General features: G+C 40.9%; 1 protein-coding gene across 2 annotated transcripts in view; it reads right to left on the bottom strand.

Annotated features, from left to right (window-relative positions):
• Positions 1-9,363: 9,363 nt before the first annotated feature.
• Positions 9,364-14,715, bottom strand: part of ST18 (ST18 C2H2C-type zinc finger transcription factor) — a 101,142-nt gene continuing 95,790 nt past the window's right edge. For both annotated transcript variants that reach the window (XM_027792469.2, XM_027792470.2), the window contains exons 21-22: positions 12,702-12,845; positions 9,364-11,904 (exon numbers count right to left, since the gene is read on the bottom strand). In XM_027792469.2, the coding sequence (XP_027648270.1) occupies positions 11,764-11,904; positions 12,702-12,845 (285 nt within the window). In that variant the 3' untranslated portion in view covers positions 9,364-11,763. The remainder of the gene's footprint in view (positions 11,905-12,701; positions 12,846-14,715) is intronic.

The raw sequence follows: 14,715 nt of genomic DNA, 5'->3' as shown, positions 1-14,715 counted from the left end.
TGCTGTGCCTGGTATCTTCCCTCAGAGAAAAATTTGTGAAATTTTGGAACCTGTTTAGATAATGAATAAGATACAGCTACTGAATATTTCAAGTGCAAAAACAAGACTTGCTGCTGGTAAAAAATCATTAATAACTTGATTCCTATTCTCTTCACCACAAATGTCATGTAAACACATGAACCAAACTACTACTTAGAAAAGGAATTTGCTGTGTATTCATTACTGTACTAGAAACCCCTGTGATCATAAAGTAGAGCCATTTTATAAGATGTTACAGGACTGAACTCCTGACATAGTTTAATCTTCTTGTACTTTGGCATAATTCTTATGTTTGATGATATACTCACTTCTGTGATAGTCCAGGCTGCTCTGTTTACCTGGGGTGAGACTGTTCTCTCTGGGTGCATGGGCAGGGATCCCCAGAATGTCACACTAGCATACTCATATTCACATGTGAACCCTGAAACAACAAATCCAAAGTGTCAGAATTAACCCAAGGAATGCACTGTTTCATACTTGAATGCCTTTCATCTCCTAGCAATGAAAAAGAAAGTTGAGCTCATAGATCCAGAATGTAGGGAAAAGGCAGTCCTGTACAAGCACACAAGGCTTATGCATGAGTTAAATCCTATTCTGTCTCATTTGAGCTCTACTTCATAGGCTTTCTGTGCTGCCTAGCTGCTTGCCTTGGGTGAAAGAAAGATTTCATTGTAAGCTTTTTTTTTTTTTTTTTTTTTTTTTTTTTCCCCTGGCTGCAGTAGTGTTCATATAAAGATGTAACCAAGAGGCTGAAAGAGCATAAAATAAGAGATTAAAAGATCACCAGCTCTGATAAGGATACTCAGCTGTCACCACTAACCTGGTGGTAAGTAATGATAATATAATGGCTAATGCCACTGCCTAAGATAGAACAGGCAGGCATGTGTAGCGAGCAATAAAAGCCTATTAAAGCAAATTGCAAATCCATAGAGAAGCAATCGTATTTCAGTCTCTGGAAGAGTTTGGGTGCCTGGGGTAGTTCTTTATCACTGCTTCTATGGAAGCAAAACTAAGAGTGGAAAAAAGTTTCCTGCTTAGTAAGTGAATTTCCTAATCTTGTGCAGATCTGACTACATGTTGCTCTATTTTGGCTGAGAAACCTATTTTATATATATTAGCCTTGGATCTAGCAGTGTTGCTCTGTTCCAAAGTTTAAAAAACCCGAACTGATTGCATGCTCTTATGAATATGCCTCCTTTGTAATGCACACTGTAATTATCGCCATGTAGAGAATTTTGCCTGTCTACTCCACAGCTGCTTGTGGGTGAAACAGCAACTCTACGTGAGCGAGTACACAGATGTTCAGCTATTGAATCACTTCTTTGCAATCCAGACCTGACAATAATTTGGATGTCAGTGATCTTCAAGCATCTGATCATGTTGACTTTCTTATTCTGAGAAATCAAATGAAACTTTGGCCTTGCGGATTTTAAAGAACTGAAGCAAAAAAGCTAACCTCTGTGACAATTGTGTAGACTGGGAGAGACTGTCAGTTGCACCCTGGAGCTTCAAGGAGATGCTTGTTTTGAACTTCCCTGTTTTGCCTAACCTTTTTGAGTAGCATCAGTAACACAAAGTAGGCAATGGGCTGCTTTCACTGGAGGGAGCGTTTATTGAACAAACACTGGACAATGGTTTGGGGTTTTCTTTTGTAGCTGGTAACCCAGGTGCAAAAGCTCTGTCTGAACTCCCCAAGATTTTGTGAATGGCTCTATCACTGAGTTACACTTAGGATTTTGAGAGCATCCTAGAGACCACTGCAGACCTTGCTCAAGTCTACTGGTAACAGCAAGATGAAAGAAACATTAGTAGCACCCCCATTTCCCAGGTGGAAGGTGAGACAGAAGCACCAGCTTCTTCACAGTTGCAGATTCGTGCACTTGTGTAACCAAATGGCAGACAAATGCCTGCACACCTTTCACTTCTCCGTGAATAGTAGTGTGAATTTGCACACGCACCATTTGCACATGCACCATTTGCACATAGTAAACTGTTTGAAGTGTAAATGGTGTTTAAACCATGCAGGTTTGTTTTTTCAGACTCATCCTGTTAAAAGACTTCCCCAGCATCTGTAGCTTGTAAGTATTAGAGCTAGGAACAGCTGCAAGGAGAGTACCTTTTTCCTGGCATTGTGAGAGCAGCTGTTGAAAGAGAAGGTGTTCTCTTGATTGGATGCTATAAACAGAATCTAAAGGCAATCTGAAATGCTTCACTTTACAACTTTTGCAAAATCCAGTCGTATGGATGATTAACCTAATAGTAGCCCATATGAACAACTGAAGGACTTTGGAAAACCACTACTTTAGCTTAAATAACATTCCTTTAGCTGATCTGACCCCAGGACATCAATTTCTCCACAGTTTGATTTGGGTTGCTGCTTTCAGCTTGAGCCAGTGGGGAAAAGGAATAGAAATGTCACTCAAAAAGTTTTCCCACATAATTCTCCATATTTCCAGCCAATTCACGTGTACAATACTATGTCAAAATAAAGGAAGCATGAGAGCACAATTTTTACCCAAGCACATTTCCTACAGAGGTTATATCTTCTGGCTGGCCTGAAAAAAACAAAAGCAATATAAAACCTGCCATTGAAACACTTGGTCTTTATTATTATCATGTGTCATTGATGTAGGGTGAATCCCTAAGTAAGGTCTGAATCTAGGTTCTGAATTAACAAAAGTTGTTTTAAGAGACCACGAAGTCAAGCACAATAAGCATGGCCAGACCTCCTTATATTTAAACCAGAAGTTAAAAGTTGCCCTTAAGCAAAAATCCATCTGCAAGTTGTAATTTCTAGGTCAATTTAAGACCTGGAATAGCAATACTTTGCTGGATCCTACACTTCAGTGTTAGAGCAATTCCTGTGTTACTGAGGTGCAATGCCAAGAGGTGCATGAGGGTGCATTAGGAGAGGTGATGCACAAACTTCATGTTAATATTCAGCTCTTCTGCATCTTTCTGGAGTACAATAACTTACTGACTGGGTTTGATATCACATATCACCCTGAAGCGGACAAGAAATCTAAAGGATGAAAGACCTAAATCAGATTTCGAAGGTAAGTATTCATACCATAGGGGAAAGAGAGAGACAGTATTAAAATTTTGGAGGCTGAACACTTGTGCCCCCAGGCCAATGCTGTACGTTCAGCAGCAGGCTGTCACACCCTAATTGCTAGTACCCCTTTGTGAATCAACATCTCTGAGAAGCCAATTCTCCATGATGCTTCTTTAATATACATCTTCTCATTTGCCCCACGTATATTTCAGTTTGCCATCTGATAATTGGAATTGTGTGGGTAGCAGCCGGTACCATCTGGCTTGTTAATAAGTAGAGGATAAAAATGTCTAATGCCTTGCTCTACATAAATACAAGAATTACCCTACAAATAAACAGCTCCCTAAAACCTCAACTGATGAGAACAAAAGAAAAATAGTGCAGTCTTAGCTCATTAAAAAACACTGAAGAGAGAATGAGAGAGCAGTGGAAAAGCCCCATCACTTCCCATCTGAAGTTTTAGTGTAACTAAAACATATGGGGGAAAAAAATGCAAAATTAAACGTGATAATGCACTTTTCACACCAAAACATATTGAGCCACTATACAAATGATGCAATTAAAACTGCTGCCTTCAGGACACAAAACCTAAGCTGAATAAATACAGTACAATTAAAGTTTTTGATTTAAAACCAGTGAAAGATTTATCATAATGAACCTCAGAACTGAGATAATATGACTTGGGGGCATCAGAGCTAAGCTATAGAAAGCCACATGTCCTACAACGTGGAGTTAGATTTGGAAGACTGACATCAGCAGATTTTAGGGCACAGAAAGGCTTACAAGTTCATTTGCACGTGAATGGCCAAGACCATGCAAAATCTTGCATGTAAACAGTGTGGTATTGTAATCAATACTTTAATTAACAGGAAGGCAGTGCAAAGCTGTCTGCATTGGGGAAATAAACTCTGATCCTGTAGGCTGGATGCGAAAGCTGTGCTGTTGTATTTGGAACCTGCTGGAACTTGTACAGCGCCTTATCTGAAAGGCCTCATACGCATCGTGACAATGTCCTCTAATCTGGTAATAAGAAGGGCATCACGAACGGTGGCAGCCAGGCCAGCCAGCAATGGCTGCAGTCACACTATGCTCCCAAGATGGTGAAAGATTTAAGCCTCTAGCAGACAGAAAAAAACCCACCACTCAAGGGTTGCCTCCAGCCTGGCCTGGGTAGGGGGCATGGAAAAGGGAGGAAACGCAGCTGGGCAGCTGCTACCTGGCTGGGGGCTGCAGCCCCTAGGGATATGCTAGCAGGCGGAGGAGAAAAGGCATGCAAGCACCTTGGTTCCTCTCCCACCAGCAGCCACCCCCAGGAAATCTCAGCCTGTGAAAGCAGATGTGCTGGCGGTTGGGGTTTTGCATTCCTGGGGACTTTCCCCAGCAAGGCTTTGCCCGCCCAGCAGATGCTGTGAAATACCTTAATTCTTCTAGACATAAACCCATCTCAGCGTGAGTCAGAGCTGAGAGGTAGCGTGTGTTTCCCCAAGAAGCAGTGTTAGTAACACTACTTGTCATGATACCGCAACAAGCTGGAGAGGATGTTTAGTTTGACAAAACAGGAAAAGACCCATGTTTGGAAAACAGACCAGTTCTGCACTGGGTTGAGCTGATGTAGCCTGGCATCTGACGGATTCCTGTGGACTTCTGCCCTGTGCCCCTGACCCCATCACTGTCACTATAAACACAGGAGCTATAGTCACTGCTTGCCTGCCTGCTTTCTTGCTCAAATATTTATACTCACACATAAAATTTGTACCGCTTACATGCTTTGATGCCACACCATGCACAAGAGTGCAGTTCTCTGGCCAGCTTTGCACTAACTCTTGCTGCTGGTCCAGGTTGTACATCGTGCCGATCAGGAGTCGGCCCTTGCCAAACAGAATCTGTAACAGCTGAGCCTCCCTCCTCGTCCCTCTTACAGTGAATCATAATTTTGCTCTCATAGCAATCAGCTGATTTTTCACAAAATCTGTAGGAGCTCCATTATCTCAATAAAAAATGATTTTGCTTTTATAACTTTCACTTCTGTTGTTTTGGAATTTAACTTCTGCATTTTGAAAATTTAGCTTCAGACTGACCATCAGCACTAACTGGAGGATCTATATCTTCAAGAGAAACAATGCAAGAGGCACAGGAATAAAATGTGGACTGTAGTAATGCCTTAGGAGGGAAGAAAAAGAGCTAAACCTACATGATGGGCTGTGCGCAAGAGCTGATAGTGTTTGAAAGAGGAAATGTGGGGATTTCTAGAAAACCTGTGTGTCGTGTACAGAGCAGAGCCGGTTCTGGCAAGCAGAGGATCCACATCAGCGGCAGATCTGACTGCCTTGGCTGGTACCATGCAGCGCCTCTAAAATGCAGGGGATGAAGTGATCGCACCAGGGTTATGACTGCTGTCAAGGCATTGAATATGTAGGGCAGTATTGCAGCTCTCTCCCATCAAACACAGCAATTACCATTGTGAAATTGATAGTGCCAGTCACACAATAATAGCTACTGTATGCTGTTACACATATGCCTAGGCTCTTTTTCCCTCACTGTATATACACGCAGGTAAGGCATGCCCCTCTGTAAGGCTGGTGTTGCTCATTCCTAATACACTTCAGAGTCTTCTTGTTTCACAGATGGGAAAACAGAGCTAGAGTTACCCGGCGGGCTGAGTAGGGCCTAGAGCTAGGTTTCTTGAGGTGCCATTTTGTCTCCCACCAGCTGGGAAACACAAGACATCCCCTCGCAGCCTTCAGCACTGGTGCCTGATGCGCAGTGCCTCTGCCACATGTGTCTCCTCAAAGAGCTCAGCTCTTCAGTCTGTGGAGATGGCATTGCATTTTTCTCCGAAGGAATCCAATTCATACACGTTTTCCCAACAGGTTTTTATGAGCTTTTTAAAACCTTCATTCCTTCCCTAAAATCTTTTGGACCAGACATCAGGATTAAAGAAGCTGACTCTGCCTCCCAGTTCTAGGCAATTCCCTCCCAAGGGAACTAAGCTCATCCTGTTTCTAAAGGATCAAATGAATTTGATCCCAGTAAATTTGAAATCAGTATAGAACCTGGCTCCTAATCCAGATTTTGCTTATTGTGTCAGAAGTAAGCAGGGGGTGCACATGAAATGCTGCATAGAACTGTAATTAAGGAAGATTGCAGGCCAGATACTTTAAGCCCCAGCTCCAGCTTCAGCAGCAGTGACAGGGAACGCTTTGGACAGATGATCTCTTCAACTGAATAAAGAATGAGGTTCAGCCCTTTGTTTTTTTTATTCTTGTTTGGTTTTCTGTCAGAACCTGAAAAAAAGTGTGCACAGGCAGTAGAAAAGGAGTTTGGTAAGGGTCAGAATTCGGCTCGGGGTCACATCGATGACGTTTTGTTTTTCAGTACCTGCGGTGGGTACAAATACCCACCTGGAATTCTATGGTGCACTGTACATGCAAATAGGTGTTAACAAGATATATATAACAATCCTATGAAATAACAGTATGAAAACTTAGTAGCTATTCATTTGAATTGGCCAGAAAAGGGAATTTTGAAAAGGCCTGCTTGGCAAAAAAAAGCTGTGAATTTAGCTTCTAAAAATTAGGCCCCTTCAAGGGATGTGAAGCTGGGCACCAAAATCTGGTGCTGGGCACCAAAAGCTTGTTTGGAAAAATCTTGTGCAGTAACAGTTTTAGGAGCAGATAGCAGCAACCTAAATCGTCGTTTTTATCACATAACTGAAAAGTCCTGAGATTTACTTGGACAATGTCCCTGGGAACATTTGTTAAGAATGAAATGCGGTTGAAGCAATTTGTACCATGAAGTCAGACAGGAAATCAGACTAATCCTTGATGAAATTATGTGTAAGCTTGGCTGTCTAAGACTTACTAGAGCAAAAGAGACAGAAGAAAACAAGCCAGAATGAGATATTGAAAGGTGCTGAAACTAGGTCACTGTCCTACATTACACAAAAGCTAAATGGAGCTCTATCATCCCACAGTATCCTGAATGAGATGAACAAAGAACTTTGTCTGATACAAATCTAGCAGCATCCAAGTTATACAGCTGAATAAATCATAAAGGAACTTGAAGCACAGCAGAAATGCCAAGACAGGTAGAATGTATAGCACTGAAGAAACAGGAGGAAATTAAGGGGATAGCTTCTGTCACAACTCTGTGCCATTGCATAGTAACAAATTTCCATCGAGAAATCCTGCGACTTTTTTTTTTTTTTAAAAAAAGAGTACAATATGGAGTAAGGATGAAGGGGCACTGACTTGAAAAGTCATGACATGACATAATTATATAGATATACTAAGCCAGCAGGAGAGAAGAGGTGCTTAATTAGTAAATAGAAATTAAATTGCAGTAGAAAACAGAACCCGTTTTCTACACTGTAGACTCAAAAACCTTTGTCATGATTAGTTAAGAGACAGGATAGACTTCTTGAGCCGATAGGACAGCAAATGCTGACTGTTCATGCTCCCTTCCTTTTCTTTGATATTTAAAGCTTCAATTCTATTCAAGTTAATTCACTCAATGGAATTCATATATTTTTACTGAATTAAGCACTTTCCCCCTTCTATAGGCATAGATAGAGAACAATTACTGAAAATGGAAACTTCAGAAGATGGAAATAGTTTGAAAGGTTATTTCAAGTACAATGTTTTTGGTTGTTTTGGTCGTTGTTCCCCACCCCCACCCTGGGTTATGTTAGTTTAGTAATGAACATGGCTTAACTGTTTACATAATTTTTTAATGGAGGAAGACCATAATTTCAACATTAAGATAAACACTATCAGAGCAATTTGTTTAAAGATGAATGCAGGAACAGTCTTTAGGTAATAAGAAGTTAACCAATTAACTGTGGATATCATATTTCTTATCAAAAAACACTTGGGAAAATGTTTATTTGCTCACAGTCCCTGTCTCAGATTGCTGGAAATATTGGAGAATACAGCATTGTTTTCTTAGGTGTACATAGAGCCTAATATCCTCATACCTCCCCCAACCTTATAAACAGCAGTTAGTCAGAATTAATATAGATGTTAAAAAAAATGACCCGTGGGGTGCTGCCTATCTGACAATAAGGCCTTCTAAATTTGTAATTTGAGCTTAGTCACTCAGAAAAAATCAAAATGCTGGCCTCGGTCTTTATCTGTGTTAAGGGACATTGCAAAAAGAGACCTGTTTCTGCTTGATCTGTGATGTGAGAGAAGAGGCTATCCCATTAGTGACTGCTGACCTGATGGCCTACAGTTAAAGTTAAACTGTATTTAAAGGACCCTGAAAAAATAGTATGTTTATGTTCTTTAAGACATATTAAGAAATACTATTCAAGTTGCTATTAATTACTTGAGAACCAGTTAATCCTGTCCTTGGATAAGTGTCCTAGAGCTAAGAGAACTCTGAACCGCAGTGGAGCAGAGCTTCCCAGACAGGTCTGTCTCCCTTTGCTGACTCCACAGCACCAAACTCGGCAAGATTTGTGAGTATCCAGGATTCATGTCATGATCCAAATTTTGAACCTCTGCTACATTGAAATGCAGAACATGTCAGTTTTTCTGGTCTTATAATCCATTTTTGTTTATCTGACTATGTCTATTCAAATAAATAATTACCAGCTACTTTATGGGCTTCAAAATTACCTTATTTTCTAAATGAAAACTATTCTCAGTCTGTCCATAGGAAGTTGGAATCTGAGACAAGAAATGCTCCTGAAGCCATTAGCATGCATCCTAAATAAAACTGGCCTGTTTTCGCTACAATGAGCAGTGAAAAAAGAAAGTCCATTAGGTACTGGAAATACTGTCTTTCTAAAACCAGCAGATTTTTATTTGTGCAATGTCTAAGCACTGCAAATCTCAGCAGAAAATTGCGCTGGAACAGTGGGCGGTTCCAAATTGCTGGAAACTTTACAATGGCTTTTATGTTTAAACATCATTTAGCAGCTGTTAAAGGTCAGCACAAATCCTGTACTTTATCAGTGTAAATGAAGTCTAAAACTGCCAAGAAGATAACGCATTAAATAATGCAGTGATTACTATCTTGGGTTTTTTTTTCCCTTCAGAAGTGAAAAGGAGCTCTTAAGCAGTGCCATTTTTCTCCTCCTTATTTCAAATTGAAAAAGTAAAACACTTATTAAATTATTTATACCAGAAATGTACTTACGGGGATGACACATTTTATACACAAAACAAGTAAAACATCTGACACATTGTATAGTGCCAGGTGCAGTTAAGAAAGGGTAATACAAGTCGGCATCTAGAGACTAAAAAACCCAAGAAACTTGCTGCAATGTTTCATTATCAATTTTATTTCCTACCATACACCAAATGTACAGCACAGAACACAATTTTGTTGTTTTGATGTAAGAAATATTAATTGTATGAAGAAACAGTATACAAACTACTCCAAATTAAAAAATGCATACATCATTGCTCTTTACAAAAGGTCTAATTTACATTATAGCTCATCAATGCATTTAAACACAAAAAAAATAGAAAAAACAAAAAGAAAAAAAAATCAGTGCACGTTACAAAACACATCAAGTACAAGGGAGTCAAATAAATACAAACATACTTCACAGAACATCCTGAGCAAACAACCAAACACAGATAAATTAACCTGAAGCCATAGTAAATCATAATAATAAATACATAGGTCAGTAAGAGATATTTTTACTTAAATAAAATATATAACAAATTTGTTAAAATATTTAGTAAATTAAATTCTAGTCTTTGTAATGAGTGAACTCATTTTGTATGCATTTAACAAGTATAACAAATGTTCGGGTTTTGTTTTTTTAGCAAGAACAATAACTTTAATAGCAAATTTTTGTTTGGTGTCCTCCTATTTATATTTGACAGCACATATGGTAGCTTTTGAAAAATCGATTTAAAAATAAACACAGCTCCTAAGAACATACATTTTCCCCTGTCTAAACTAAGATAGGAGAGTTGAATCAACCCTCAAACAAAAAGCAAGCCCCACCTAATGCAGAACAGTGACCACAGTGCATGAGAGTTGAATCACTTTTGAATAGTACTTTTGTGCAGGAACAGTAATAATATAATTGTATATGTCAAGCCTGTGAATGCCATCATATTCAATCTAAATATAAATGCGGCTAATAAAAATAAACACTTTCATTATAGCACGGAAAAATTAAACACACGCTAGATCCATGTATACATTTACACTGAGGCACATATGCACATGAGGTGTGTGTGCATACAAAAAAGGCAGTTTAGCTGGTTGTTTATACCTTTTTCTTAAAAAAAATAAATATAAAAAAAACTTTTGAAACAATGCTTAATTACTTACAATCCCTGAAATAGACATTGCCTCTGTTATAGCAACCACTACTTTCTGATGGATTCAGAAGTTCCACACCCAGGCTAACCAGATACTGAGGCGCACGCCAGCACCTCCGTGCAAGTGCTCGTCTGTCCACACCTCCGTCTGCCTGTACACCCTGTAGCACTTGGTACCCGACCAAAAGACTGGTAACAAATTCAGTATCAGCCTAGTCTTAGTGAAGAAGGATGGGATAAACCGGTCACGGTGTTGCTACCGTTTGTTCAAAAAGAAAAGCAGCCGCCGTTGCGCTGGAGTGGTATTATTCCTCTCCAGACTGCTGCCTTCTCAGCTGCCGTTAAGTTCAACCCAGTATTAAATGCCATTTCAGGGGAGATGTGTTCGGTTCATTATGTACAAAGCCTTCAGCTTGGGATGTGTTTGCTTTTTTCAAATCCAAATCCATAGCAATATTGGTCACTTAGTTAAAACCTCAACGTCTCGTACTAAAAGAGTACCGGTCCTATCAAATTATCCTTCTTGTTTAGAGATAATTGTGATTTCCCTCCATGAGCTAACTCTGAAAAAAACTGCAGCGGTAAAATAAATCTGAAGTTCTCTTGAAACATTTTAAATAATCATTCGCATAGGCTAAATCACACAGCCAAGTCAAGTGCTTTGCTGATTGCTATATTTCATTATTGCTAACGTATTCTTTAACACACTGTTTTCCAGCATACTGTGCTTTTAAGAGCCCAAGTTGCCCACTAGTGGGCACCATTTATCTTCTCATTCCATGCATCTTCACGTCTCGTGTTAACTGCAAACCCATTTCTGATACAAAGCCATTATAAAAAAGCAGGATGTGAGGAAAATAAAACTAGAACCACGGTTCAGTCATTTGTTACTTTCATAGTTTTTTTTTTCTTCCTGTACAAACTCAGCAAGTTATTTAATTTACAGTATAACTTTCAGTCTATTTAAAATCCCATTGGAAAATAAATTAATAAACACATTTGTAAAAATATGGCAGGCCGCAAAAATGCTGTTAAAGGATAAAAAAACCAACTCTTTGATTAGAAATAAATAAAAAATATAAAAAATAGTCGCACACACTTTTTACATTCACTTTACAAAAACTGAGTGCAAAAGAAGAAAAAAAAAGGAATCGTACTGAAATAAATACAATATACTAACAGAGTGCATTGCTGTTAATACAAATAGTCTGTTGTGTTTTTATTCTTTTTTTTATGTCAGCTGGGAAAAAATTAGTGCAATGTTGCAATTGTAAATGCAGCATGGCAACCTACACCCCTTAGCAGTACATGAACTCCTAACAGATCCATCTGGAGTTTACTGCTGTTAAGTAATTTCTGTTGCCCAGCAGCTTTCACATCCTACACATGGATGCCCTTCACTGCCTGTTTGATACTTTCCAGCAGAGCTTTGCATTCGGGGGAATAGTCCCGTTCCAGATTGCTGTACATGTCTGTGAGTGTATTTACATATGCTTCAAAATTCTGCTCACTGATTGGCCCCTAAATGAAGACAAAACAGATTATAATTGCAGGAGAAAATTAAGGCCAAAAAAACCCAAACACCCAACCCCAAAGCATGGAGAAGCAGCAGTATGGCAACTGGGGAGAAGTCATAAACAGGGCAGCCATCCAAATTAATGGAAGGGTTGCAGAAAGGAAGGGGAAGTGCTGGGGGAACCACACACTCTCCAAGCAAGAAAAGGGGTTGGAGACATCATTGTCAGGGTAACTTGTTTTTTTATTATGGCCTGTTTGGCTCTGGGACTGTGGCTGACATCCCTGTAACTGTCCTCACCTAATCTCCCAGCAGCACTCTTGAGACTGGGAAAGGGGACTGTATCTCTGGACACCCAAGTACCCTGGTGGATTTGGCCTGCATTTGCAAGACATCAAGGACCTGGAGTTTTTGAGAAGGTACAGTTTTGTTGGCTCCTGAAAAATCACCTGTATGAAACAGGTTAAAGTTTTGATCTAGGAGCAGAGTAAGTAAGGATTCACGGCGTGAGATTTTCACTCTTTGTGCAGGGTGGACATTAAGATAGGGATGGATGAGGGAAAAACCTGTCCTGCACAGTGCAGCAGAGGGCAGAGATACCAGGGCTGGCTCAGTCCTGGAAGCAACTGCACCTGCTGTCACACATTTCATGATCCAGCATCTCTGCTAAGTAAGTTAGGCTAAAAGAGCTCTCTGCTAATGCAGCTCCAGTGCTCCTCCTGGTCCCTGGGCTTGCTTATCTGCTTCAAGGGCTGGCAAAACAGTCTCAAAGAAGGTGCGAAGCTGCTGGCTGTGGTCTTACCATCTGTGGGAGCTGAATGTCAGCGAGGCTGGAGATGAGGGCTTGGCTTAAGCCAGCTAACTCCTTCAACAGGCTCTCGTTGTTCTGCTCTATGAGTTTGTTCTCTTCTTCTATTGTTTTCAAATTGCTCTCCATAGATGTGATCTAGAAGATACAGGCAGGCACAAACACACAAAGAGACAGACCCTTGGGAGTGTCACAACTGCAGTTTGAACCCAAAATGGCAGTCATGTGATTATGAGAGGGGCCACGATGGATCTGAAACCCAGGTATCATTGTTTTAGGACAGACATAACTTGTGAACAGAATATTCAGAGGAAGGAAGAGGTTGTATTCATGCTGAATCAATGGACTTTGCTGCTGGTTCACGAAAAAGCCTTGTGGCAGTGAGGCACTGGAGGGTGCCCCATGGTGGGAGGAGGGAATTGAGCTCAGAGGGGATGGTCAGGTTGGATCTGGGATGGAAAGTGTGGCCGCAGGGCTGGCAGAGGGCAGGAGAAAGGAGGCTGATGTGTACATTGCTGTCCTGCTCATACAGCATCCCTGCTGATTTACCACAATAGCAAGGGCACGGGTATTAGCTGTTGTGCTACTTTTCTGCCCCGCTCCTGGGTGAAGGGTAGAGCTGTGGGCTGGCTGGGAACAGCAACAGGGCTGGTGCTGGAAACAATAAGAGAAAAATAGAGTGGAAAGGGAATGGAGAGGTTGAACACAGAATGATCATCGCAAAGATGATCTCTGACCAACAGAATGGAAATCAGGGTTTTGGAAAGGGCAGGAAAAAGCATCCAAGGTAGCAAAATGGTATCTTTTTAGTGTAAGAGCATTGGGAATATACTCAGCCCTGAAGGCTTATACGTCAACAGCAGTGCTGAAAAACCAAAGGCAGCAATGGCGGGGCCTCGTTCCCCACTGCCAGCTCCTCGCCCTGCAGCAGAGCAGCAGGAGTCGAGCAGGACAGAACCAAGGGCTGCCACCCCAGTGCACAGAGTGATGGAGTCACGTCCACGTCTCCTCATTAGGATGCATGTCTCTGCACTACTAAAATGTGGGTTGCTGTGGCCACTTCCCTTTCTCACACACCGTCACACAACAAACCTGTCCTCTTTGTGCCTGCCTGTGATCTGCTACAGCCTCTCCTCTGGACAGTGCTCGCAGCAGCCTAAAACCTGGCTGGCCTAAATTAAAAGGAGGTAGAACAAGCCATGTAGGGGACATGTTGCTTCAGCTGTAGTTCAGTTCAGGCTTTGCTGGTCAGACTACATTCACCAGGGAGCAAGTCTGAGGAGAGGAAATTTGGCTGCATACATTGGGCAATCTCTGTGCAAACAGCACAGTGCTCACCACAGAGAACTGAGACACTGAACACACCCCCCCCCACACACCCCACAGTGTATTTTGGGATGGATATCCCTACAACCTTTGCAGTGTGAAGCCAGGTCATTTAGATCCAGCATAGGTGGCATAAATGTCACCTTTATTTAGACCATACACTCAGTAGTTATTACAAAAACAGCATGAATCAACACTACATCCAAGTGTGGTACAAATACAGAGGGGTATGGTTACACTCAGTTTGTTTTAGATCAGTTTAGACTTATATTCAGTTCCCAGGTCTCATTTAGGAACTTTTTTCTTAAACTCTTATTCCTGAAATGTTGAGGAAGCTTCTGCTCTTGCTTTTACCCCGACTGCCCAGTTGAACTCCCAGGTGCACATAGTAGTCTCTGTAGGCATGAATGTATTCAGTTCACTCCATAGAACCACTATCAGCTTCTTAAAGCCAATTTAATCTCTCCAATATACAAAAGAGTGAAAGAGAATGGCTCCGTTCCATAGCTCTGGTCAAACTGGTCTGCTACACAAACTAGCAAAAGGAATTTATTCTTTCCCAGGTGTTGCCTGGTGTTTGAATAACTGACAGTGGGTGAACTGAACTAGGGAGATTTTCTTAGGTACACATAAGAACAAAATCAACTGGCATTAGGAGCTGGAGTGTGCTGGTAAGAGGTAA

This window comes from Falco peregrinus, chromosome 3 (assembly GCF_023634155.1).
Source record: "Falco peregrinus isolate bFalPer1 chromosome 3, bFalPer1.pri, whole genome shotgun sequence".
Lineage (NCBI taxonomy): Eukaryota > Metazoa > Chordata > Aves > Falconiformes > Falconidae > Falco > Falco peregrinus.
Note: the sequence above shows the minus strand (reverse complement) of the source record. Positions and strands in the feature narration are given on the sequence as shown.